Below are 26,346 nucleotides of genomic sequence, written 5' to 3'. Positions count from 1 at the left end.
ATGCATATGTAAATGAACTACTTTAAAAAAATCAGAGTTTTTGGGATTCGGGAACCCTGTCAGAAAAATCAGACAGCAAATCGGGTTTTTAAAGCTTTAAAATCGTTGTTAAAATCAGGAAGGTAACTTGCTGTGATGATATTTTTCTCAACTTATATCCGATTTGAGATCTGTAAAGTGTCATGGATTCATATTGATTAGATCTATTTACTGTGAAATTTTGAGATTTTTTAATATCTGTTTAGTATTTTTCCTCTGACAGAAAGTGTGATTTTAAATTTAAAACAAGGGTTTACCAAAACCCTAATCAGACTTGTGTTGTTCATAAATCCCAAACCACAGATATGATTCATGATCTGTAAAAAGTGAGTATTATTATTTTTCTGTCTACTGTTTACTGTTAAAATTTAAGAAATTTTTGATTAAGTTTGCTATTTATGTCTGTATTTTCAATCTGAAGTGTCTGTTTTAATCCCTGTTAGGTTTGTTAGATTTTAGTTCAGATTGCTGGAAGAGTTTCTCCCTAACCGAAGATGCTTTTTCCGATCTGTAAATTGGAAAATCTCTGTTTTTCTTCCTAGTTTTACTTTGTAAAAATTCAGAAGTTTTCATGGAGAATTGACCCCTGATTCGGGTCTAACTCTGAAACTGGTTTGTGACCTAGGTTAAAAATAGATTATTTTAGGTTGTTAATGCAATTTTTGGATTAAAATAATGTCAAAAAATTATTTTTGCAATTCCAATATGATTTAGGGTTATAATAAGCGTCTGTGCCAATTTTTATGAAATTTAGAATTCATTTGATGTCTGAATTAATCAAATTGCAAAACAGGGTCCTTGAAAGATCCAAAAACACTGCCAAAATCACAATTTTTGTGATATTTCTTGATTTTCGTGCATAAGTGTATGTTTTTAGGGTTTGTTCATGTTTATAATCATATTAGGGTGTTTCATGTTTGATTTTGTGTTTATTTCAATCATAAATCCCAAGTTTTTACCAAAATCTATTTTAAAAAACCCTGATTTCAAGGCCATAGTCTTGCTATCGGGGGCAATTTGGTCATTTGACCTCAATTTCGAAATTCTAAACCCTAATTTCCATATTTTTAATCATGTCACATCATATTTAGTTTGATTTATCTTCATTTGAATTTCAAGGCCATAGTCTTGCTATCAGAGGTATTTTGGTCATTTTGACCCCAATTTCGAAATTTCAAATTCTATTTCCTTATTTATTCAATTTTATTTCATATTTCATCATTTTGATTTAAGGGAATCATGGCAAAAAGGCTTATATCTAGTAAAATCCAGTAATTTCTAGATATTACTGGATAAACCTAAAAAAGCCAAGATATCATCACTAACAAAGTTTCTAGTTTTGCAGAGACATTGAAGACTTTACTTTCCTTTAATTTCTTGTATTTAAATTCAATAGTGATGTAAATTAAATTAAATTTGGAATAAGAATTTAAATTTCAGCTTAGAATAGGATGCATTGCATATAGTTTTAAGCTTTGATATATAACTGCTATGTATGCCAATTCATGCATATTTTTACCAATTCACTGTGGTCTACACGAATGACACATGCACTAGCTCTTATAGAGTTGACAAACTTTGTGGAATTCGTATTTATGGCCATAGTCAGAATACGAAAGATACCCAGATTTGTAATCTTCGTATTAGCCACATTCAGCCTACACTCTTAGGCTAACTTCAAAATGCACTGCATTTCTCAAAAATAAAAAATTCTCAATTCCTCAAAATCAAGTGTTTCAAATCCATATTCATTCAATTCATGCATTTACAAATTTTAATTTCAATTCAGAGAAATCAATTTTCTCAAAAATTTCCTAAGTCTTATTCAAAAATCGATTTTCTCAAAATATGGATTTGCCAATGATATTTCAAGTATTTCCCAAGTTCCAAATTCGATTTTTCTAAGTTATATTTTCAATTTCAAAGTTCTAATTCAAAGAAATCAAGTTTTCCAAAGTTATTTCACATTTCTCAAAATCGATTTTCACAAAACCTCTAGATTCTTCAGAAATTGATTTTCACTTTCTCAAATACAGTATCTCAATCATGATGCACGATTTTCAAAGAGTTTATTTTCCAAGAATTTTCCAATTATTTCAAATCTCAAATCAAACATCATGTTTTCAAATATGCATTTTCAGAAATTCATAGCACATGCCTGATTCTTTGTGCATTTAGGAAATAGAATATGATTTAGACAAGTTGAGCAAAGTTAAGCATACAATTGATCCTTGGTTCAATTACCCCTGGTAAAGGCGCCAGGAACGGTTGAACCTCGTACCGACAGGCGAGTCCCATTCCTCGGAATTTTTCCGCATTTTAAAATGGAGGCGAGTTATTTTCAAAAACTTTTTCAAAGGTCAATTTGACTCACAAAAGTAAATTTTTTGCGATGATAACAGGACGCTAAAGGCCTTGAGAAGAGGATTCCTTGCACAGATTCCAGCTTCTCGAATACACAGTCTTGCAAAGCAAAGCTTGAAAGTATTGTGAGTTGCGAAATTTGCAACTAGATTTTCCCAAGTCGAAGTGTTTCAGATCCATGGTGATCTTATATCATGCAAGTGTATTTTTGTTTCAAAAGACTAAACATGTCAAAATGAGTTATTTACATCATGTTTTTATGAAATTTTGTGTTGTTTTTTTTTTTAGAAACTCAAACCCCTCTCAGCGTAACTGTACTTTTAGACAAATACGATATGTTTGTACTACGATAAGTAGGATGAGAGGTTCGTGTAACCTCGAAGCGTACGAATGGCACTTTGTGAAAATCAGTTACATAGTGATATTTCGCCTTCACAGACAAGATGCTCGTGTTGGTTTAAAGGACCAGAGCATGTCAAATGTAAACTAAAATGATTACATTGTTTCTTTCACAACACATTAAAGTTGGGATTTCTTTCTGAGAAACATGTACCCCTCTCATCGTAGCCGTACTTTTAGACAAGCACGACATATTAACACTACGATGATTGGATGAGAGGATTATGGTAACCTCGCAACGTGCAAAGGCACAATGATCATATAAATGATGATGATTCGCCTTCACATGCAAGATGCTCGAGTGGGTTTAAAAGACCAGAGCATGCAGAATGGGTATTCAGTCAAGACGCACCCATTCGCCCCGTTGTTTTCCGTCAAGGGAGAGGATGGGATGGTACAAAAACTCTGATGGACGGGTTGTTAACAACCACCCCTCGGGTAAATGACTCGATGTCCCCAGTCATCGAAGTTAGGGAACGGGACTATCGAAAATTATCCTAAGTTGTAGATCTTATAGACTTCTGCAGAACGAGGTCCCCAGTCTCCATCCCCTTGCGAACGCCGACGACCTCGTCGACGCCCGCGCCGTTCACCCCCTCTGTCACCCTCTTCCTCTTTGTGTCCGGCAGACGTCGCTGGCGACCCCACCCCGTGTCTGGCCACCTTTCCCCCTGCGAGCGACCCCCGACTCCTCTCTTCTCCGGTTGCTCCCCCCCCATCGGTGACCCGTAGCCAAGCACCACCGTCGCCCGACGTCCCCCTCTCCGACAACATTGTCGGGGCACTCATCGGAGCCTCCACCACGGCCACCCCAATCTCCTCTCCCCCCCCCTCTCGTCGTCGTTCCTGACCCTCTGCCACCGTCCCTCGACCCTCTGTCACCCTTTTTCCTTGCTTGTCGTCTGCACCCGACGTCGACAGCCCTGACACCTCCGCTCTCTCTCGCTCATCGTGTCCCAGCAGGCGACGCCTCCGGCCCTCTCAGGTGATCTCTTCCCCCTTCTCTGTTGTCTTCTTCTTCTACGTCTTCTCCTTTTTCGTAAGGGAGGGGTCAAGCCCCCTCCCTGTTATCTTGGGTTACGAGGGAGGGGTTCGGCCCCTCCCCCGTTCCTTCTTTCGTCAAGGAGGGGCGGAGCCCCCTCCCTGCCTCTTTGTTCCCTTTGTACGCAGAGGAGGGGCCGGGCCCCCTCCCTGCATCCTCTGTTTGCAGGGTAGGGGTTGAGCCCCTCCCTGCCTCCGTTTGTCCGGCAGGGGCTTCACCCCTCTCAAAATGTATGAGTTCTCTCACTTTTTCTCTCTTGAATAATTTTTTTTGTCTTTTGGCATTCACCCCATAGTGGGTTTGTGTAAATTGCACATTAAGCGCTTGTGTTATTTGGTTCATTGTTGAACCTTTTGTATTTCCAACACACAGGCAGGGCCGGGCTCAGCCTGGCAGCAGGATCCCCCATGCCTCCCTGTTGCATGCGGACAGGGCCGGCCTCGCTCTGATAGCCGACCCTCGTATCACCCCTGCCTTTGTTACTCTTTCGGCAAGTAGGGGGGGGTGTTAAAATATGTGTATTATCGTCATTTGTAATCTCGTATATATTTATATTCATATATATATAGATGTATATATATCTATACATCTTTTAACCCCCCCCCCCCTACTTGCCGAAAGATTACAAATGTATATATATCTATATATATATGAATATAAATATATATTCTTTATTCACCCAAAAGGGTATTTCTGTAAATTCCTGTTTTGCGCATATTCCACTTTGGAATATTGCTTGTAATTTACCATTTTTATTTTTTATTTTTCTTATTTTTCCCTTTTTTATTTTCGGCTTTAGTGCCACATGGGGAGGCTCCCCAAAGAGTCGTTGGGGGCTCCCAACGACTCTCTTGGGAGCCCCCTTTGTGGCTCCTTTTCTTGCTTATAAATAGGGGCTCTCCCCTTTGTATTTTCTCACTTCTAGAGGGAACTTATGCTCCATTGTAATGGGGTTTTTACCCCTTGTCCATTATTTCTTCAATGATATGCAACTTATGACTTTATGACATATTTTTCCTTTTTATGGGTTTTATGGGTTAGCACATTATGTGCTTGTGTTGTTTCCCTTTAATGGGTATATTTGCACTTCACGTGCATAAGTATGGGTTCATTATTGAACCCAATGTATTCCAACTCACTTTCTAACGGGGGGGGGGGCTGCTACCTTTAAGTTTCTGGCAGGTCGTTGTGCTCCTGCCCCGTCTTTCTCTTGTCTTTTTAATATCATATTAACTCGTTGTATTTTTGCAGTTTGCGCAACGGAGCCCACTCATGCCCCGTGGCCCGAGACCGTCACCAACTATGCTCGTAGGAGCGAGCAGTCTCACAACCTCCAAAGGTAGGATCAAGTTGCGCGAAAAGACTATAAACAAACAAAATGAATAAATATTGAAAAGCAAAGGATAACTACTTCCCTGCATTTACTTTCCTAGGCGTACTTCTGTATTTACTTTCCAACACTTATTTTTCTGTTTTTACATTCCACATTTAGTTTCCTCGTTATGTTTCTGCATGTCCTGTTTATCTTTACTTTTCTTCAGCATATACTTTATGCCTTTACTTTCCGTACTTATTGTTGCATCTCTGTTTTTCCTTGTTTCTTTTTGAGTTGCCGCGCCCTGTGCGAGGCCTTGCCCCTGGAGACTCTGCTTAGGCAAGCCTCGTAGGGTATGCGATTGCGCGTACCAATTTTTGCTCTTTTAAAAAAGATGCGAAATCGTGTATCGGCGCTTCAATCTCGAGGAGTTTTTCCTTTGTACGGATTTCCAGTCTTCTCGAGTGCACAATTGCATAGCTAAGCTAGTCTTTTCCCTGTATTCTGTTGGACGCAGCTAGCTTCACCCTAGTCGAGTTGCTTGGAAAAAATGTATGGATTCGTAGCGATCCTAAGTTTGTACGTTAGCTTTTTTGTAAAGACTGAGCATGGATTTACTTATGCAGATTATGTGTTGGGTTATCTTTTGGAAAACCCATGCTTACCATCGTAGCCGTGCCCATTTGACAGGGATATTATTTTGTACTACGATGAGTAGCTCTTGAGGTCGTTGAAACCTCGAAGCCTGCACTGAGCACATTTGTTGAAACACACAAAAAGTTGATGTTGCGCCTTCACAAGCAAGATGCTCGAGTGGGTCTAATAGACCAGAGCAAGTAGAATGGGGCGGCGGTTAAGAAACCCCTGTCGTGCCCATTCGCCTCCTATGGTTCATCAAGAGAGAGGATGGATGGTACAAAAACTCTGATGGACACGTCGTTAACGACCACCCCACGGGCAAATAACTCGGTTTCCTCAGTCATCAGAGTTAGGGGAAATAGACTACCGTAATTATCCTAGGTGGTAGCTCCCAGGCACTTCTGCAGAAGTTGGATGCATCTATGGCCACGAATGCCTTTGGGGAATTCTCTCTTGGCCACCGACCGTTCCCTTAGGAGCAGACTCAATCAGCTATCCGGGGTATAATAAAACACATAGCATAATAAAGCCCCAGACCGGTCTTAGTTGTTTCTACGCTTCACGTCTGTGCGTACCCATAGGCCAGATAATATTGAAACTAAGAATATCTTGTTCACACTATTGTTTGGTTATACACTTTGAAATGCATAAACTGCTTACTGTGCTTGATATCATCTGTGATAGTTACTCTGCTTTGCTTAGTTACTCTTTGCTTGTAGAATTAATTATTCACAGACCATTACATGAGTAGCTAAACTGCCATTAATTTCTACACTTGCTTATCCTGTGAGCATGCTTTGCTTTAGCTTTTGTTCTTTATTGTCTTACTTTGCGCACCTACCAGTTTTTCGTGAAATTGACCCATTTTATGGGCAGGTGATGAATAGATGCTTCTAACGGCAGATGACGCGATGCAGCATGGCTCAAGATCTCACACACTTTCTACCTGCATCCTAGCTACCTGCTCCCTTTTGGGTTTTTTTGCACTTTTGCTCAATGGGGTAAACCCCCAAATTTGTACAAACTGGGAATTTTAACAAATACATATATATACACATACTTTAGTTTTGGCCCACCATCTGTTTTGCTAATGTGCTTTTGCTGGGTTTTTTCGCTAACGTGCCCAGAATTTGTCAACTTGTTCTTCTATCAAAAGAAAATTTGCTTCCGCTGACTTTTAAAATCGAAAACTCTGAGTTTTGAAAGATTTCCTCTAAATATTTTCATAGGTTTACAAGTTGAAAATTTTGGGGCGTTACAGTAATTATAGTTAACTTCGCCTATGTATAACTATTTACACTGCCGATCTCAAGTCCGGATAAAGGAGGAGGGTTGCAGTAGGCAAGTGACAGCCAGCATAAAAACTTAGTCACACCCTATGAATATGAACCAATATGAGAATTTCGTTGGGGCGTTCCCTACTGAGCGACGTGTTGTACTCTATTGGCCCGGAGGCAGTGATAAATGGGCAAGGGTTGTTAGGTCGTCGCCCAAAAGCGACGCGTCACACCGGCGCCCGGGTGTGGTGTCAAATAGGCAAGGGTTCCCTCACTTTGTTGGATGGGTGGGGGTAAAGAAGATAGTTCAAGACCATAAAATTAGGTTAGCCACTTGGAACATAGGGTCTTTAACTGGTAAGTTGGTAGAGTTAGTAGATGTTATGTGTAAGAGAAAAATGAATATTTTATGTCTACAAGAGACCAAATGGGTAGGTGAGAAAGCCAAAGTGATAGAACCTTGGGGATATAAGATTTGGTATACAGGAATAAATAGGAATAGGAATGGAGTAGGGATTGTTATTAGTCGTGAGTTTATAGATAATGTAGTTGAGGTCCGTAGGAAGGGTGATAGGATTTTACTTATTAAATTAGTATTAAGTACGGATATTATTAATATTATTAGTGTTTATGCACCTCAAGTAGGTTTAGATGATTCCATTAAGCGTCAATTTTGAGAAGATTTAGATAGAGTAGTACAAGGGATATCTTATGGAGAAAAGTTTTTAATCGACAGTGACCTTAATGGACATGTAGGCATTAGTAGGGATGGATTTGAGAGTATCCATGGAGGCTATGGTATAGGAGAAAGAAACGAAAGTGGAGAAAGGATTTTAGATTTTGGTTTGTCCCATGATATGATCTTAGCAAACACTTGGTTTAGGAAGAGGGAGTCTCACCTAGTAACATTTAAAAGTGGGGTTAATACGAGTCAGATAGATTTTGTCCTTAGAAAGAGAGATAGGGGTTGTTGCATCGATTGTAAGGTTATACCGGGAGAAAGTGTAGCTACACAACATAGAGTCTTAATTTTAGATCTTAGAATTAGAAAATGCCGTAAAAGGGATAGACATAGGATAGATCCTAAAATTAAGTGGTGGGCACTGAAAAGAGCTAAACAAGAAATGTTTGTATAGCAGGTAGTTGAGGAAGTTGATTGGTGTCTCGAGGAGGATTCAGAATCAATGTGGAATAAGATAGCGGGTGGCATGAGAAAGGTAGCTAAGGAGGCATTGGGTGAGTCTAAAGTCGGTGCACCGCTAGGTAAGGATACATCATGGTGGAACGAGGATGTCAAATTAGCTACTAAGGTTAAAAGAGAGTGTTATAGAAATCTAAGTAAGAGTCGTGATAATGAGAATTTGGAGAAGTATATGATAACAAAGAAGGAAGCTAAAAAGTAGTTCAAAACACGAGGGATAAGGTATATAAGGAGGTTTATGACAAGTTGGATACCAAAGAGGGCGAGAAGGATATTTATAGGCTTGCAAAGATGAGAGATAGGAAATCGAGGGATGTGGGTATGGTTAGATGTATCAAAGATGAAACGCAAAGGGTTTTAGTCAAAGATGAGGAGATTAAGGAGAGATGGAAAGATTATTTTGATAAGCTATTTAATGGAAGTCATGCTCAGGATCTTGGAGACTTCTCCATTATTTTGACAACCAATCATGACTTCGTGCACAAGATTCAAAAGAAAGAAATTGCAGAGGCTTTGAAGAAAATAAAATCAAGAAGAGCAGTTGGCCCAGATGGTATACCTATCGAGGCTTGGAAATGCTTGGGTGAGAAAGGTTTAGAATGGTTGACAAATCTTTTTAACAAGATTTGGTGGACAAATAAGATGCCTAATGAGAGGAGAAAAAGTACTTTGGCGCCTCTATATAAGAATAAGGGTGATATACAAGATTGCACAAACTATCGTGGTATAAAACTCATGAGTCATACTATGAAACTTTGGGAGAGGGTGATTGAGTACAGGTTGAGAAAGGTTGTCATGATATCGGAGAATCAATTTAGTTTTATGCCTGGAAGATCAACTATGGAAGCTATACATCTTCTTAGACAACTTATTGAGAGATATAGAGAGAGGAACAAATATTTGCATATGGTTTTTATTGATTTGGAGAAGGCATACGATAGAGTACCTAGGGATGTTCTCTGGTGGACAATGATGAAGAAAGGTGTTTCTCTTAAGTACATTAGTATAATTAAAGATATGTACGAAGGAGTAGTAACCAATGTTCGCACTTGTGGAGGGGTGACAACCAATTTTCCTATAACGATTGGGTTACATCAAGGATCTGTATTAAGCCCTTTCCTATTTGCTATAGTGATGGATGAGCTTACGAGATCAATTCAAGAAAATGTGTTGTGGTGTATGTTGTTTGCTGATGATATTGTTTTGATTGATGAGTCTAGAGCTGGGGTTAATGCTAAGTTAGAATTATGGAGACGGACATTGGAAGCAAGAGGTTTTAAGTTGAGTAAGAGTAAGACAGAATATATGAAATGTCGGTTTAGTAAGCAACGAAGTAGTGATGGGAGTGTAGTGAAGCTTGGTGAGCAAGAAATACCGGTGGATGACTGTTTCAAATATTTGGGATCTATCATTCAAAAGTATGGAGAAATTGATGGAGATGTAAATCATAGGATAAAGGTTGGGTGGATGAAATGAAAAAGTGCAACTGGACTGTTGTGCAATCGTAGAATGCCATTGCGGTTGAAGGGAAAGTTTTATAGGACGACTATTAGGCCCGCTTTACTATATGGTACGGAATGTTGGGCTGCCAAGAGACATCATATTCAAAAAATGAGTGTAGCTGAGATGCGTATGCTTAGATGGATGTGTGGAAATACAATAAAATATAAGATTCGAAACGAGGAGATACGTAAGAAGGTAGGCGTTGCATCCATTGAAAATAAGATGAGAGAGAATCGTTTACGGTGGTTTGAACATATTCGACGAAGGCCTAATGATGCTCCAGTTAGAAGAATAGAGAAATGGGAAAATATATGAGTTAAAAGAGGTCGGGGTAGGCCTAAGAAGACTTGGATGGAGATGATAGGAAAGGATATGATTGCTTTGAACCTCACTAAGGACATGACATTGGATAGAAATGATTGGAGGAGAAGGATTCATGTGGAAGACCCAGAATGATTTTCTTTTTTGGTTCATATCGCCGTTTGGGATGAAGGCATAGTTGTTGTTGTTGTTGTACAATAATTATAGTTGTTTTCTATAAACAACTATATTCTAGCTTTTTCCACTTTTTTCCTAGTTTTTTTTATTTCTTTTTTATGTTGCCATTAGGGGCCTCACTCATAGAGTCGTTGGGGCCCCAACGATCATAAATATGACCGTTGGGAGCTCCCCATCGACTCTATGAGGGGAGCTACCAATGGTCTCCCCTTTCTTTTGATGTATATAAATAGGGGTGTGTTCCCCTTATTTGTCTCATTGTTCTCCCCGCACCTCTTCAATAATATTTGTATTTTTTTACTTATTGGTGTTGCCCTTTGAAGGCTTTTTGTATTGTCCCATCATGGACTTCTTGCTTATGCACTTTTGTGCCTATTGTGCCTTTGTAATTGTCCTTTATTGGACTCGTTTAGTGCTTTTTCACCTTATCCTTGTAATTCTGCATACTTCATTACAGTTATATCGGGTTAAAGTGCAAAATTGTGCAAAATTGGAGTATCGAGCCATAGCCCTTAGAGCTTGCAAAGGAATGTGGATTAGCTGGTTGATAAAAGAGAAATGCATAAGCATTGAGCACCCAATGAAAATACATTGTGATAAAAATCTGCCATCCATATAGCCACCAACCCAGTCCATCATGAGAGGTCAAAACATGTAAATGTGGATTGTCATTTCATTTGAGAAAAATTTGAAGACAATATTTGAAGTGACCCACATGAAAACTCCGAGCCAATTGGCTGATGTACTACTTCATAAGGCGGTTTGCAAAGCCAAACATGTTGAAATGACCAGCAAGTTAGAAATGATAGATATATTCACCCCCAACGTTAGGGAGAGTGTTGAAGAGGAGGTCAATATTGTCTATGATAGTTGACTGGATCAAGTTACTTCTTTTTTGGCCGTGTATTTTTGTAAAGGGCATTCATGTTGTACCCCTTTATTAGAATATATAATAAAAAGGAGTTAGAGGGGTTGAGCAAAGAAACAAATAAACATTAGTATAAAAGTAATAGTCAATCAGCAGGCAAAATGTTCTCAGACTGCATGCAAGTGACAGCTGCCTTTCAGAATGAAGGGCTTACCCCATTCGGATGGGAAAGGATCATTAGGTGACTTGTTGTCAACAAACTCAGTCCCAAGAACTAACCCAGTTCCTCTGATCTGCATGACCATCAACATATTATCAGCAAAATCATAGAGAACTATATATAACTGCAAAGCAACTCAGTCTGACCTTATTGGTATGGTACTTCAAGATGTCAAAAACTGGCAATTTTCACATACCTCCCCAATAATTGGGCTGTCAGCAAAGGCTCGTATACCATCTTGGAACCTTGGAGATATGCTTTTGACATAATCAATGATATTCCTTTCCCTAGACATCAATCACAAATGACGCAAAATGGATGAATATGGAAGTAGCTATATTAACATGTGTCTGTACTATGTGAAGTTACAAGTCCAATTGTCATCATCAAGAAAATATTGGTAGATAATTATAATATTCGAAATGACCAAAAGATTGTCATAAAAATTGGGCATCTTAGACATACTTGTAAATCTTGAGTGCTTCTAAAGCAACTGCACAAGCAACTGGATGGCCAGAATAAGTAAATCCATGACTAAATGTACCTGAAATTCAATTCACAAGAGAAAGATGGTGAGAATATATCGTTTCAGGAAATTAGTTTAAGGCATTACCAATTACTCATAGGAAGAGAACATTACCAAGTTTGTTGCTTTGAGAATATATGACCTCTGAAATTTCTGGACTCACAAGAACAGCACCAATGGGCATGTAGGCAGATGAAAGAGCCTGCATGTACATCACAAGTTAAAAATAAATGCTTCAGGTGCTATAAGGATGGCATTTGACAGTTCCTTGAAAGCATACCTTGGCTATGGATACAAGGTCTGGCTTAATATTGTATTTGTCACATCCAAACATTGTTCCCAACCTTCCAAAGGCACAGATAACCTGACAAAAGTTTACAGAAAGGTAAAACAGCATTACCAAGACATGCAAAAGAAGAACACTTCATGCAATTGAAGTAATAATTTTGAGGTGAAAAAAGTTTCAGAAAAAAGGAAACATCACAGTACCTCATCAGCAATGAAAAGAATATCATATTTCTTCACAACAACTTGAATCTAGAAAATCAACAAACATGAAGCCTCATTATCCACCAAGTGTAAAAAAAGCAAGACAGAACCCAATCATTAATTAACTGGAAATAAGCTAAAAAAGCTAAGAAAGATATTATGAAATAAACAATATTATGTCCAGAAATGTGAAATGCAGAAGCCTTCATGTGTGGAATCACACATGCACATGGGTTTCCTTGAACCTTCAGAGAATTAGATCAAGATGCATGGATAGAAATTATGCATCATATTCCAACCCTTACCTTGTGAATGATGTTTCATGATGAAACTTATCTACAGCCTCTAAAGCTATGTCACATGGATATGGCTGTGAATATAGGGATATGGACATTTTTATGAAGTTTCCAATGTGACTAATAATGGGATATAGAATGGGCGACAAAATGGAGTATCCGTGTGACATAGCTCTAAAGCCAGGTAGACCCATGAGGCATGAAAGTTGTAAGCCTCTAAAGTCTCAACTATGGCCGCTTAATGTAATATTGTGTATTTTCACACAGTTAAATTTGAGATTTTCGAAAATTTGGCTAAGTATAGAAGAAAAATCGGTAGGTTCCCGATTTGAGGCCGATGCTTTGGAGTCTGGGCTTGGCCCACGTCTCATTGTCAAGGCCTAAACAGGCCACTCAAAATGTGAGGAAAAGTTTTATTTTCGGCCTTCAAATTCAAGCGAAATTCAGGTTATTTTCAGGCGAATTTTGGAAGCGAAATTCAGGTTATTTTCAGGCGAATTTTGGAAGCGAAATTCGAGTTATATATCGTTGAATGCGTCTCGAAATTTTGAGCATAACGATATTTTATTTTCCTTGATTCGGGCTATAGTTGGTCCGAAAAACATATTTTTTTAAAAAATGAGCAGTTTGTCGGTTCGGATTCGGGTTCAGATCGGACCGGATCTGATGGATTTTATCCAAATTAATATGGATCTGGACTCTATCTAAGACCCATATTAATCTAGTATTGATCCAGCTCAAGACCCATTTGGATTTTTGGAGATGGATTTGGATCTTGAATCCAGATCCATATCTATGCCCAATGATTTTTTTCAACTTTAAATTCATTAGAAACCTTTAAATTGGAGTTAATTAATGTTAAGAAGCCTCCCAAGTTAATTTGGTAATTTTTGGAAGCTTCTGAAAATTTATTTACTATTTAATATTAAATAAATAAATAAAATTTATTTAATGTAATTCCAAAAATTTAATTTGACATTTGTTTAGGACTCTTAGTAGAGCCCTTAAACATACCTAGAAGCATCTAACAAGGTTTGAGAAACATAGAGTCCAAATGAATTAAAACTTTGAAAAGTCAACTTGGATAGTTTCAAAATCTCCGAAAACTCCAAGAGAGAAGAGAGTCATAATGGGTTGCACTCACTTCTCCAGCCCATCTAGAAGGGACTGGAGAAAGGGGGTGTCCCCCCTCTGGGCTTACTTATAGATCAAAAAAATAATAAGAAAAAGAGAGAGAGAAGGAAAAAGGGAGAAAGAAAGAGAAAAAAGAGAGGAAGAGGAAGGAGGCTCCTTCGATCGTCTGGCGTTTTTCACCATCGTTCTTGTTTTCTTTTCGATTCACGGTCAAGGTACGAGTCTTTCTCTTGAATCGAATGAGAAAAAGAGCATGAATTTGTTTTCCATGCAATATTTTAGTGAAACCCATGAGAAAAGAGTAAATCTGAAAATCTACTCTAAGTTTCATGGTGGAAATCAATGTATTTCCTTCTTTTCGAAATTTATTTTGGAACAACAATATACGTGGAAACATACACACACACACACACACACACATATATATATATATATATATATATATATATATATATATATATATATATATATATATATATATATATATATATATATATATATAATGTGACACAGATCTAGGGTGTTGATGTTTTGAAAAGCAAAGTGTATTGCCCTTTGCATGAAGATGTATTCATTTTATGCATATTTATTGTTTATGATTGTTCTTATATTAAGACAGAGTTTTTAACATAATAGGCTGGTAGGTTTAATGGCATATTTCATGAAAAAGGGGATATGTCATGGGGTTTTGTAGAAGTGGATTTTAAAATCAATATGCACATGCATATTTGTAAGTTTACTAGTTTATACTTGATTGCCAAAATGAAAAGCGATATATGTAGGACTGTGTGGCTATTCATAAGTTCATATGAATACAAAAATCTGATGTACATGAATACTGGCCATATTAATGTATTATGCATGCATATCTGAAGCTGAACATGACTGTTTTTCTGTACATTGGAAGCTTTATATTCTTATGCCATTACGGGGCTGACTAGCATACCTGCACAAGTTCAGCCTGTGCAAGGTATTGGCAGGGTTTCGAAAAAAAAAAAAACCCAGCCGACTGCCAGTCAGCTGGGTACTTGTTCGCTACCTTGGGGCCGGCTGGCAGCCCAGCCGAACTGAGTTCGGCTGGCCTGTCGGGCCTTGACCGCTTGTGTTAGCTCAGCCATGTGTTGGCTGGGCATAAGACAAAAAAGAAGAGAAAACAGGAAACCAAAGGAAAAAAAATTGTTTTTCTTGGTTTGGGCTGGCTGGCAGCCAGCCGAGTGGCACTCGACTGACTGCCAGGCCTTGGCGAGTGGTGCACAGGCCCAGCTTGGGCTGTGTGGTACCCTGCCAGGCCGACTGGGCTGGAGCCGAGCCCAATCGGCAGGGTGCTGATGGTTTTAAAAAAAAAACTTTTAAAATGTCCAAATTTGTTTATGATAAAAGATATAGTTCATGCTTTGAGTCCTGTTGTTGTGTCCAGATTATATACAGTTGATGTTCACGTGTGAGCATGACAAATGTTCAACATTTTGCACATTAAATGCATTGCTTAAAGAAAATCCAGTCTGATTCACTAGATTTCCAGATTTGCCTATTATAAATGTTTATGCTATATGCATACACAAATGGAATGGAATCATGTTTACTCAAGGGATGAACGTTGTTTAAACATGCAGCCTGAATTTGTATATGCACATGCATGCATCATCGAACCTAAATATAGGTGTCTGCACGTAAAAGAACGAAATCTCCGTATTGCTTGCACGATAGTATATCATGCTTAATCGAAGTATTAATGCATCATTGTTCTTATGTGCACGTGCATGCAATGAAATCAATATGTTTTGCATGTAAGTGATTGCATGAATGCTCACATGTTTAATTGAAAGCATGCATTTGACATGAGCATATGAATTAAATGAAAGCATGCAATTAACATGATTATGTGAACTCATGCGCATGCATATGAATATTATTGTTTCATGCAATCTTTGAAATTTGCATATATGAATATGCATTGAGAAGCATTTGAAAGTAATGCATAGTGGCATGTTATTTATGATTTTTGCATAAAATGCATCGATGATAAAAAATGGATAGTCAGGGGCTGTGTGAGCCATGAGCATGTGTTGCTCTTTATTTTAGTTGTTTATGCATTACAAAGATCAAATGTGATATTATTGTTCTTATTGAACTGTTTTATGTTTCCACGGGCTATGGTCCAGTGAAAAGCTTCGCATGTTGACTTGCGAGCTTGTGTTATTATTTCTGCATGTTGAATTGCAAATTAAAGAAGATGAATTAATGACAAGATAAAAGAAATTAAAGAACAGTGTAATCTACGTTTCCTTGATGTCCTTTCTATACTATGAAAATCTTAGACATTGCGTTTTTGAGAAACCGTGAGGATACTAAAACTCCGTATACGTTGTTGTTGCCCCTGAACCCGATATTGAGGTTCTTCTCCTGACCAAGATTTTAGGAAGAGTTTACCACTTTGCCTAGGTGTGGTGTGTAGACACAGTTGTTGTTTTGGTATACCAAGAAAGTAGCACTTATGGATTTGGATGTCCCTGGTGTCCCGACATTAAATATGGATGTCTAATGTTTGAGAGCTAAGTTTATAACCCAGTAATAAAACACAAATTGTGTGTTAAGCTACAACTGAGAACCTAACTTGACCTCAGAAACTTTTACCCATTTGGAGTATCCGCGAGCAACGGTAATAAAAAAGAGAAACTTAAATTGTGTGCATTTGATAGGGACATGCATATGAAAACAAAACTCTAATAAAAGATAATAATGTATTCATGCATTGCACTGAAATCATGCATATTTCTGCTATGCATTAGATCATGCATATTTACTTGCTCCCTTAATTGTGATATATTGTTTATTAAATTGTTCTCTCATGCTTAATAATTGTTTCCTATTGCATGAATAGTTAATTGAGTTATGAATTTGTCTTAATTGCATTCCTCTAAAATATTGTATGAATCTTATTTTTGTTCTTTTTACTTATTTGTTTTATTAGAGGGATTCGTACACAGAATTTTTTGGATTCTGTCACCCCTACTTTTGTGTTTTTCGCAACCTTAGATACCCAGTGAAGCGACTTGCTTTTGATAGGAGCTACGATAGGACTACAGAACTACTTGGCAGATACCTTTGGACAATGTGGCTCTTCTTTTTACTTTATTTATATTTTATTTTATTATGTTTCAAATTCTATGCATTTTAATAAATAAAGTTTGGGTTTGGTATGATTAGAAAGATGAGTATAAGATCCGTTGTGATGGTAGTTGTGTGTAACTGTAAGGGCCCCGGGTTTCCGAGAATGTTTCCGCACTTGTTTAAAAAAAAATGTCACTTTTTGATGAGTACGAGTTGGGGTCATTACAGGTTTGGTATCAGAGCACACCACAAAATCTTATATTATATCAACTTTCTGTAGCAAAATTTTTATTTTTAGTAATTAAGCCCTGTCCAAGAATGTCAGCAAGTCGTGCCTCGTGCTCCATAGTAATCTCCTTCTGTAACGCCCCGAAATCTTAACCCAAATTTTTGAGGAATTTTTTTTTATACAGCGAAAACCAATCATACCATAGGGCTAAGCATTCCAGAACATTACAGGTGGAGCAAGATCAAAACATTTTTTTCATTTCAATATCAATGAAAATTAAAATCAGAGTTCTCACACTATCCTTGGAACAGTAAATCCAAAATCTCGATCGAAGCCTCATCCCGCAACCGCTCCTAACTCAAATTCTTTAGCTGAAATTTATAGGAATTAGACTACAATTGTCTAAGTACGAAATCTGTAACTTTTAATGTGGTACATCATGAATCCAGTATTGAATCCAGTATGTTATATGATTTTCAGCACATACAAGAATAAGTAAAGGTCTATGCTACGACAGTCAACAATTTACCATAAGCTAACTGGCAGGTAACCTTAATAGCAGCATTTATATATCTCACAACCACAATACGAATCCACACAATTATTCAGAGAAATGCAATTATGACAATTCATAATTCAAGTACAACAGGGCATTTAACATGCATTAGAAGTTAAACATGTATCCATCAAACATATAACAATTAAAGGAACAGATACATATGCAAGTTCTAATGCATAGCATGAATATGCATGATTTATGAGCAATGCATGATTCCTTTATTATCTTTCTTTAAGGTTTTTCTTTTCCATATGCATGCCCTATTAAATGCATACAATTTAAGTTCCTCTTTTTTATTACCGTTGCCCGCGGATACACCAAATGGGTACAATCTCGAAGGTCAAGTAAGTTCCCAGGGTAGCTTAACACAATTTGTATTTTATTACTGGGTTCCAACTTAGCCCTCGACCGAATCACCGTCGGAACATTAGACCTTCACATCTAATGTCGGGGACACAAGGGACACCACACGCCCACAAGTGTCACTTCCTTAGTACCAAACAAACTCACAGTTGTGACCAACACACCACTCCCGGGTAAAGTAGCGGATTCTCCCTAAAACCGTGGCGAGGAGAAAGAACCTCAATATCGGGTTCAGGAGACCAAATTTATGCACACGGAGTTTTTGTATCCTCACAGTCTCCCCAAGACCGGAACTCTAAGATCTCCATTCTTCAGATGGATGATCTCAAAATGTATATTACACTGTTCTTATTCATCATCTTTTTATTAAGAACCAATTATTGAGTTTTGCAATTCCACATGCAAAAACAAGGCAAAAGATCGCATCTACCCCTGCGAGAACCATCACGAGACTCCAGCCCGTGGAAACACATCGAACAGTGCAATATAGAGCAATAAAATCACGTTTACAAATCAACATGCAAAGTTAATCATAGGCTTGCAAATCAACATGCAACCTTAAGCTCGCAAATCAGCATGTGCAGCTATTCACGGTCGTGGCAACAATAGAACAACACAATTAAAACCATCAATGTAAATATGATTATTGTGATGCATTTAAACAATTAAAGAAAGAGCAAACCAAAGTTCAAGGCTCTCCAGGCCTGTGATGATTCGTTTAGACCATCGATACATCATATGCAAAAATCATAACTTGCAATTTATGCAATGAGGTCAACATGCCTCCAAATGCACATCCATCCAAACCAATTTAACAATGTGCATAAGCTACCACAAATCATATGCATGTGTTCATCATCCATGTGAAATTGTTTTCATGTAATCACTTAACACACATGCATTCATTCATGATTCATAAGTACATGAGAACATTTATGCATGATTGTACATGCCAAATACCCATCGATTTCATGTATGTACATGCACTGGAAACCAATCCATAAATGCACGATAAATAAACATGTCCCATCAATGCAGGCACATGAAACTTTTCATGTGTTAACAACCACACACATGAACATAACCCGAATCTAGAAATTGAAATTTCAGGGTTGCACACATTCATATCATGCATACACCTGTACCAAAACAACTTTGCAATAACATATTAATAGGCCTCAAATACCTCACATGTTACCGACTATAAAGCATGCTAACACGTGCCATTAAATATTCAAAAACTCAACTCTATGTATATAATAACAGATAGAGTTATCAACATATATTTGTTAACATTGAATTAACCTATGTATGTGACCTATGCCAAAAACCCAAAGTTTCTCAATAGCTTTATTTCCATTGCACCCAAGTTAACAGTCTGAGTACTCGCATCGAGTAATCCATTCATATTGCCCATTAGGCAAAGCACATATCCATATGTCGCTAAGTGCACCATCATATGTTAAGAACCAATATAACTGTCTCATTCCTCAACACAGATAACATGCTGCATACAAGTAATTCCAATCACACGGTTTCTGACAAAAAGCAATTAAAACACTTGATAAAAGGGAATATCCAACAACCACTACAATCTTGCCAGATCTAGACCAGATCTGTCATGTTTAAAAAAAAAAATAGTTACCATTTGCTAGCCGGAATTAACCTATCCTGTTTATATTCAATATGAGTAAACACCAGCCTCGGTTAACAGGATTTAATATAAATGAACTATACTTTTCAGAATGAAACATACACATTCGGCTAATCGGGAATTCATATCATGATGTTCGGTTTGTCCAAATGAACACATTCAGCTAATCAATAATTAACATAAGGATGCTCGGTTTGTCAGAATGAAACAGAAACATTCAGATGTCAAGAACTAACATAAGAATGCTATTATTTTTTTTCCCACAAGTGTACCACCAAGTGTTCAGGTTTATATAGCACCTAATAGGTTTTAATCTAGTGATGGAAATTCTATTTCGTATAATCAGATTATATAAGTATTCATACTATAACTCATTCCACCTCAATTCATCAAATTACACATTTGTAGGCCAGAACTCACGTCAAATGTTAAATTTCAAAACACGGACTGATATAGTCGACGTATATGCAACAAGTCATTGCCCAGTTACACAGTGATAACCTTGGACCATTGTTTGATAGCCAACCCCTGAATGTAACGGCTATTACATCCGATGACACAACACTCAGATAACAAAATAAATATACACCCTAAATGATCCAAATCTGAAATAACCCTCCCTTGGTGACCGAACTAGACCTTCACCGCTTTTCAACAACAATTGAAATCAAGATTTAAAGAAAAATATTTACAAAAGCTGAAAAGAACATGCTCAACGATTGTTCAACCAAAAGAATCGGAATCCAAATATGAACTTACCCGATACTCCCATCAGAAACCCACAATTTCTGGGGTCAAGAATCGAAAATCCCCAAATCGGAGATTATCAGACACCAAGAATCGGAAACCTCCAATTTTCTTGGATGACTCTATACTCAGAATCGAAAGTCCCAAAACCTGGGGTCATCCGATACGTCAAACAGAAACCCCCACCCCAAGATTGGGTTTCTTGTTTTTTTTTTCTTTTCAGAAAATAAAATAAGACATGAATCAAAATTTACGTTTGACAAAGCCATAGGGGTTTTCCCCAAATCTTGAATTACCCAATACTAAGATCGTAAACCCCCAATCTAGGGTCATCCAACACTACCATCCGAAAACCCCAAATTATGGGGTTATCCGTTACCACAATCGTAACATTTCCCCAGATTCTGTTTATATTGGATTTTTTTTCTGCAGTCGGTTCCACAGGGTTTCAAAGAAACCGAAACCCCCATTCAATTAAAATGGGATTTCCGATAGCCGATGACCCTGCCGGTCTATAACAGGGCAGTCGAAATGCTCGATTACTCACATGAATCTTTCAGCAACCATGAACCCCATCTGGAAAACCCCGATCGTGTGATAACAGGGTTTTCTCACTACCCTGTCCCAATCACAACCAGATGCAATCAATACCAACAGAAAAGGAAATACAAAAACCTACCTTTTTCCGGCAACTGGAGGAGCACAGGAGGTGGCCGGCGTTGTTGCTCATGATCTCAGTAGCGTCGTGCGTCCCTGGTCGTGCGATGACTGTGATGGAGCCGGTTTCGGTGGCCTTGCAGTCACGCACGAAAACGAGAGAGAGAAAGAGGGCGAGAGGAAGATGAGAGCAGGGGGAAAAAAGTGTGAAAATGTCTATGAAGAGACAATATGCATACAAGCATAAATACTTTATAAAAGAAGTGCACGAAGACACTCTCACAACACTTAAACAAAATACGCAAAAAGCGTAAAAATAGCAAACATAAAATAGTGCATGTATTTCATAAAAAGAGCAAATGCTTGAGACTCTCAAGCTTAGGAAAAACAAGGGGGAACACCCCTATTTATACAAGAATAAAGAGGTGCAAAGAGGGGCTCCCAAAGGAGTCGTTGGGGAGCCCCCAACGGTCACATTTGTGATCGTTGGGGGGTCCCAACGACTCTATTGGGGGACCCCCAATGCACCTTTTATGAAAAGAAAGAAAAAAATAAAAAAAGAATTACAAAAAAAACAAAGATGAAAATTACAACATATTCCAAACGGAATATGCGCAAGATAGGAAATTACAATAATACCCTTTTCGGGTAAGAAAAGAAAAGAAAATAAAATATGTATATATATATAGAGAGAGAGATACATATACATATAATATATTATATGTATATTTATCTCTATGTGTAACAACCCCAACTCCTACCTTTGAAAAATGCGGAATAAATTTTTTTTTTAAAAGAGTCGCAGAAAACTTCTCAGAGACCTGGGGTCCCTACAGTTCCAATTTCAGTTGGATAACCACACACCACAAAACAACTTACATTTATCAATCATAACCAATCCACTGAATTCTTTTATTAATGAATTAATAAGAGTAATATGTTCCATGTCAAAAATGAAATATCAAACTGCAGGAAATCAGAAGAACTAAAAGAAAATAAAAGTAGAGCCACTCTGTCCGTAAGTGAAGTCGTCTGAAACAAATGTGACCCTCGTATCTCTCAGAAGCTAGTCGACTTCACTGATCACCTGTGCCTGGGAAAAACCAATAAAATAAGAGGGTCAGAAATCCGAAGAATTCTGCGTACAAGTTTCCCTAATGAATCAAATAAGAAAAAGAGCACAAATAAGATCCATGTAATATTTTGAGTAATACAATTATACTCAATTCTTAAGTCAATTAACCATTCATGCATAATTAAACAGTTAACAGGAGGGAACACGAAATATGCAACATTGATCATAACTTAATCAATAAGGCAATTAAATGTAAAATAGATCAACATCATACAATGATCAACATAAACAACTAAGTGAACAGGTAAATATGCATGAACTGATGCATAGCAGGAATATGCATGATTTGTGTGCAATGCATGAACCATTTATTATCTTCCATTTAAGTTTTCCTCTTTCCATATGCATGTCCTATTAAATGCACACATCCTTAAGTTCCTCTTTTTAATTACAGTGGCCCGCGGATACACCAAACGGGTACAATCCCCGAGGTTAAGTAGGGTTCCCGGGGTAGCTTCACACACAATTTGTATTTTGTTACCGGGTTCCAAACTTAGCCCTCGACCGATATCAAGAAACAGCACCATCCATCGGAACCTTGGAAAACAGCATCCAAAGTCGGGGACACTAGGGAAAACAGCATCCACTGGCGCCACTTTCTTGGTATACCAAAACAAACTCACAGCTGTGACTAACACACCACTCCCGGGTAAAGTGGCGGATTCTCCCTAAAACCGTGGCCAGGAGAAGAACCTCAATATCGGGTTCAGGGGCAACAAAACGCACACGGAGTTTTTGTATCCTCACGGTTTCTCCTAAACCGCAATATCCAAGATTCCCACGCTAAAGCAGGGACATCAAGGAGAAAGTGAATTATACTGTTCTTTACTTTCTTTTATCTGGTTATTAATTCATTTCTTTTACATTTGCAAATTTACATGCAGAATTAATAACATAAGCTTGCACATCAACATGCTAAGCTTTTCACGAGACCACCGCCCATGACAACATAGAACAGTGTGGTAAAACAACAAATCTCACATTTAATTTGTTGCAATGCATCAAAATAACTAAATCAGAGAACAACTAGTTCTCGAGGCTCACCCAGCCCCTGATGATCCAATTGACCATCAATGCATTCATAAGCAAAAATCATCAATTACATGCCTCTGCATAATTTTACACATGTTTTCGATGCATATTTATGACAAATTTTAAAGATGTGCATGAAACAATAATATATTTATGCATGTGCATGAGTTCACTATTCATGTGCATGTGCTTTTATGAAATCATTTCATACACATGCATTCATTTATGATTCATAAGTACATGTGGACAATCAAGCAGTATTGTACATGTTACACACACATCGATTTCATGTATGTATATGCACTTAAACAAATTTTTCGATAGCATAATACTTAGGCATGTCAAATCAAATCAAAGCAAATGAACAATCTCATTCATAACATGTATTAAAATTTCCATACATGCATAACTAAATCTGGAAATTTAACTTGCAAATTTAAAGATCTAGCTCTAGAATCAAAATAACACTAAGTGTTAAAGTATACACTTAATATATATATATATATATATATTTTTTGTAACATTTTACTCATGCACCCATACCAATCCCTTAATGACATGTCATGCAAAGACTCTCAAATACCTGTAGAAGAATTTGTGCTTGGCTTGTAGTGGATAATACCTATAAGTGAGGTTTTCCTTTGTAAATATGACGTATGGGCATAGAAAATCATTGGTAAATATACATGAACACCTTTATTTTTCTAGTAATATTCCCTATAATGAGTGAAGCACTGAAACTCCTCATGAAAACCACTTCAATCAAAGCATTCATTAGGCATTTGGAAAATTGAATGTGTCAGAGGCAGCTGCTGTTAGCCATTAGAGACAGACTTCAACAGTTTATGAAAAGAAAATCTGTTAATAGGGCAAACAAGCCCATGAAAAAAAAAATTTACAAGACACTTCTTTTAAGGTCTTCTGGTCTGGTCTTACTAGAAGAGGTGTTACATGATGTATTTGTTGTGCATCTCAAATGGATAGTTAAGGGGATTTTCCACTGACTCATGAAGAAAAAGTGTCACGGACTGCTTTGTTCTCCAACACCTAGTGAATATTACAGATCATGCTGCATCATCTTATGTCTGGGAACACCAAGACTAATTCAATCATGCTGATATGTGGCCAGATGATGGCACGCAATATGCACAAACATAAACTGATTATTGGGTCAATGCTCATTATCTTTTTGAGTGTTATCATAGATATATATTTATATTTTTTTTTTCAACATCTCAAATACATAGTGGAGTCATGAACTTTTAGTTACTATTCGACTGAGGTATATGTTCTCTGTACTTATCAAGGTATTATTGTGTACAATGGACTAAAGCACTCCAGATAGCAACCTACGATGCTGAGGGCAAGTTACCAATTCTCATAAGCAAACGATAGACACCTCAACTCCTCTGCCCCAGCAAAAACCAAAATCTGGGAAGGTTTCTCCATCACACATCATGAAAGGCCTCCCAACATAATAGAAAACATATAACAAATTATGCACACAACAGAGAACCTTTTTGTAGAACAGGTATAAACAGTCGATATCAAGAAGCATACATGAAACGAAAGATGCCTCAACCAAGTGTTGCACATAGATACAAAACACAGTAATAGCACCACTTATGCTAAACAATGCCAAAACCAGTCACACAATCTCAACATATGCAACTCGATAGCACAAAAAAACTGAAAATCAGATTACTAGACTATCGGTCCTGGAGAAAACCTTTGCTAGACAAGCCTATCAGCCACAAAACTGATTTCAATAGCATCCTCAACCCACCCAATAAGGTACCAATAAAACCCATAGCATCAAATTTCACAAATCTGACGATTTGGGGTTCCGGCGCCTCAAACCCCCAAATCTGCCCCTCTAACGATTTTCCTAAAATATTCCATGGAAAACAAATTTGCACCCTCTTTCCCACTCGAAATCAAGAGGAAAGACCCGTACCTTTACAATCCGATGTTTTGGGGGTTGCGGCTGACGTGAGGAGACGAGCTATTCCACCGGCCTCAACTGCTCCGGTGTCGTGATGGTCGCACGCAAGGGAAGAGACAACAAAAGGGGCTGCCGTGGCCTGCGGTGGCTGCAGCCTTCCGGCGATCTTCCACCTCCCCAATGCTCGCCCACACGAGAGAGAGAGAGAGAGAGAGACGAGGGAGACGAGAGAAGAGGGTGAGACCCCCCTCTTCCACTTCCCATTTATCGCCGAACCCCCCCCCCCCTCTTTTCTTGCCGAGATGGGTGGGGGTTTCGGTTACGCCTGCGTAACCCCCCCCCCCCCCTCTTTCCCCTTTTCTGCTCTGCTACAACCCTATCGGGCAACCCTATCGGGTTGCCCCTTTCTTTAAAAGGGTTACACAGGGGGTGCGGCTCGGGTCCGGACCCGAGGCCCGTAACCCGACCCCCAACCATATGGATCCATCAGTTGGATCCGAATGGATCCAACTGTGGATCCTCGGATAAATAAAAAAAAAATAAAAATTTAAATTTTATTTATATATTATATTATTAGTTTTATTATGAATATGGATATAAAGGCCATTTCATGGATCTTAGATCCATATGTTGGATCCATTTGGATCCAAACACGGATCCAACCTTAAATACTCGGTTTTTCTTTTCTTTTATACTATTAATTAATTATTTAACTATTATAAGTATAGTTTTAATACCCCATTGTGGGTTATTTACACGTTCTATTATGGATCCGGTAACGGATCCGAGGCCCAAATTTAGAAAAATACTCGTTGTTTTCAAATAAATTTAAATAAATAAATTACAAAATTTGAGGTTATTACACTATGTATATAAGTATATATATTTATACTTACAACAAAGGATTTTAGAGATACATTTTAACACCCCCCCTCAAACTTACGGTGCGATAACCGCAAGTTTGTCAAGAAGGAAATGAAATTTGGGCGAACATAGTGCTTTTGTGAAGAAGTCTGCAAGTTGATACTCAGACGTCACGTATGGTAGATTAATGACCTTCTTCAAGTATTCTTCTCTGACATAATGGCAGTCCATCTCTATATG

At 37.9% G+C, this 26,346-nt stretch overlaps 1 protein-coding gene across 1 annotated transcript in view; it reads right to left on the bottom strand.

Moving 5' to 3' along the window:
* LOC149834541 (putative gamma-aminobutyrate transaminase 3, mitochondrial) overlaps positions 1-26,346 on the bottom strand; it is a 101,223-nt gene that overhangs the window by 30,556 nt on the left and 44,321 nt on the right. The window contains exons 12-17 of the mRNA XM_090011471.1: positions 12,381-12,428; positions 12,172-12,255; positions 12,006-12,093; positions 11,831-11,909; positions 11,562-11,652; positions 11,360-11,438 (exon numbers count right to left, since the gene is read on the bottom strand). Coding sequence (XP_089867597.1) covers positions 11,360-11,438; positions 11,562-11,652; positions 11,831-11,909; positions 12,006-12,093; positions 12,172-12,255; positions 12,381-12,428 — 469 coding nt within the window. The remainder of the gene's footprint in view (positions 1-11,359; positions 11,439-11,561; positions 11,653-11,830; positions 11,910-12,005; positions 12,094-12,171; positions 12,256-12,380; positions 12,429-26,346) is intronic.

This window comes from Nuphar pumila, chromosome 6 (assembly GCF_984573655.1).
Source record: "Nuphar pumila chromosome 6, dmNupPumi1.hap1.1, whole genome shotgun sequence".
Classification (NCBI taxonomy): domain Eukaryota; kingdom Viridiplantae; phylum Streptophyta; class Magnoliopsida; order Nymphaeales; family Nymphaeaceae; genus Nuphar; species Nuphar pumila.
Note: the sequence above shows the minus strand (reverse complement) of the source record. Positions and strands in the feature narration are given on the sequence as shown.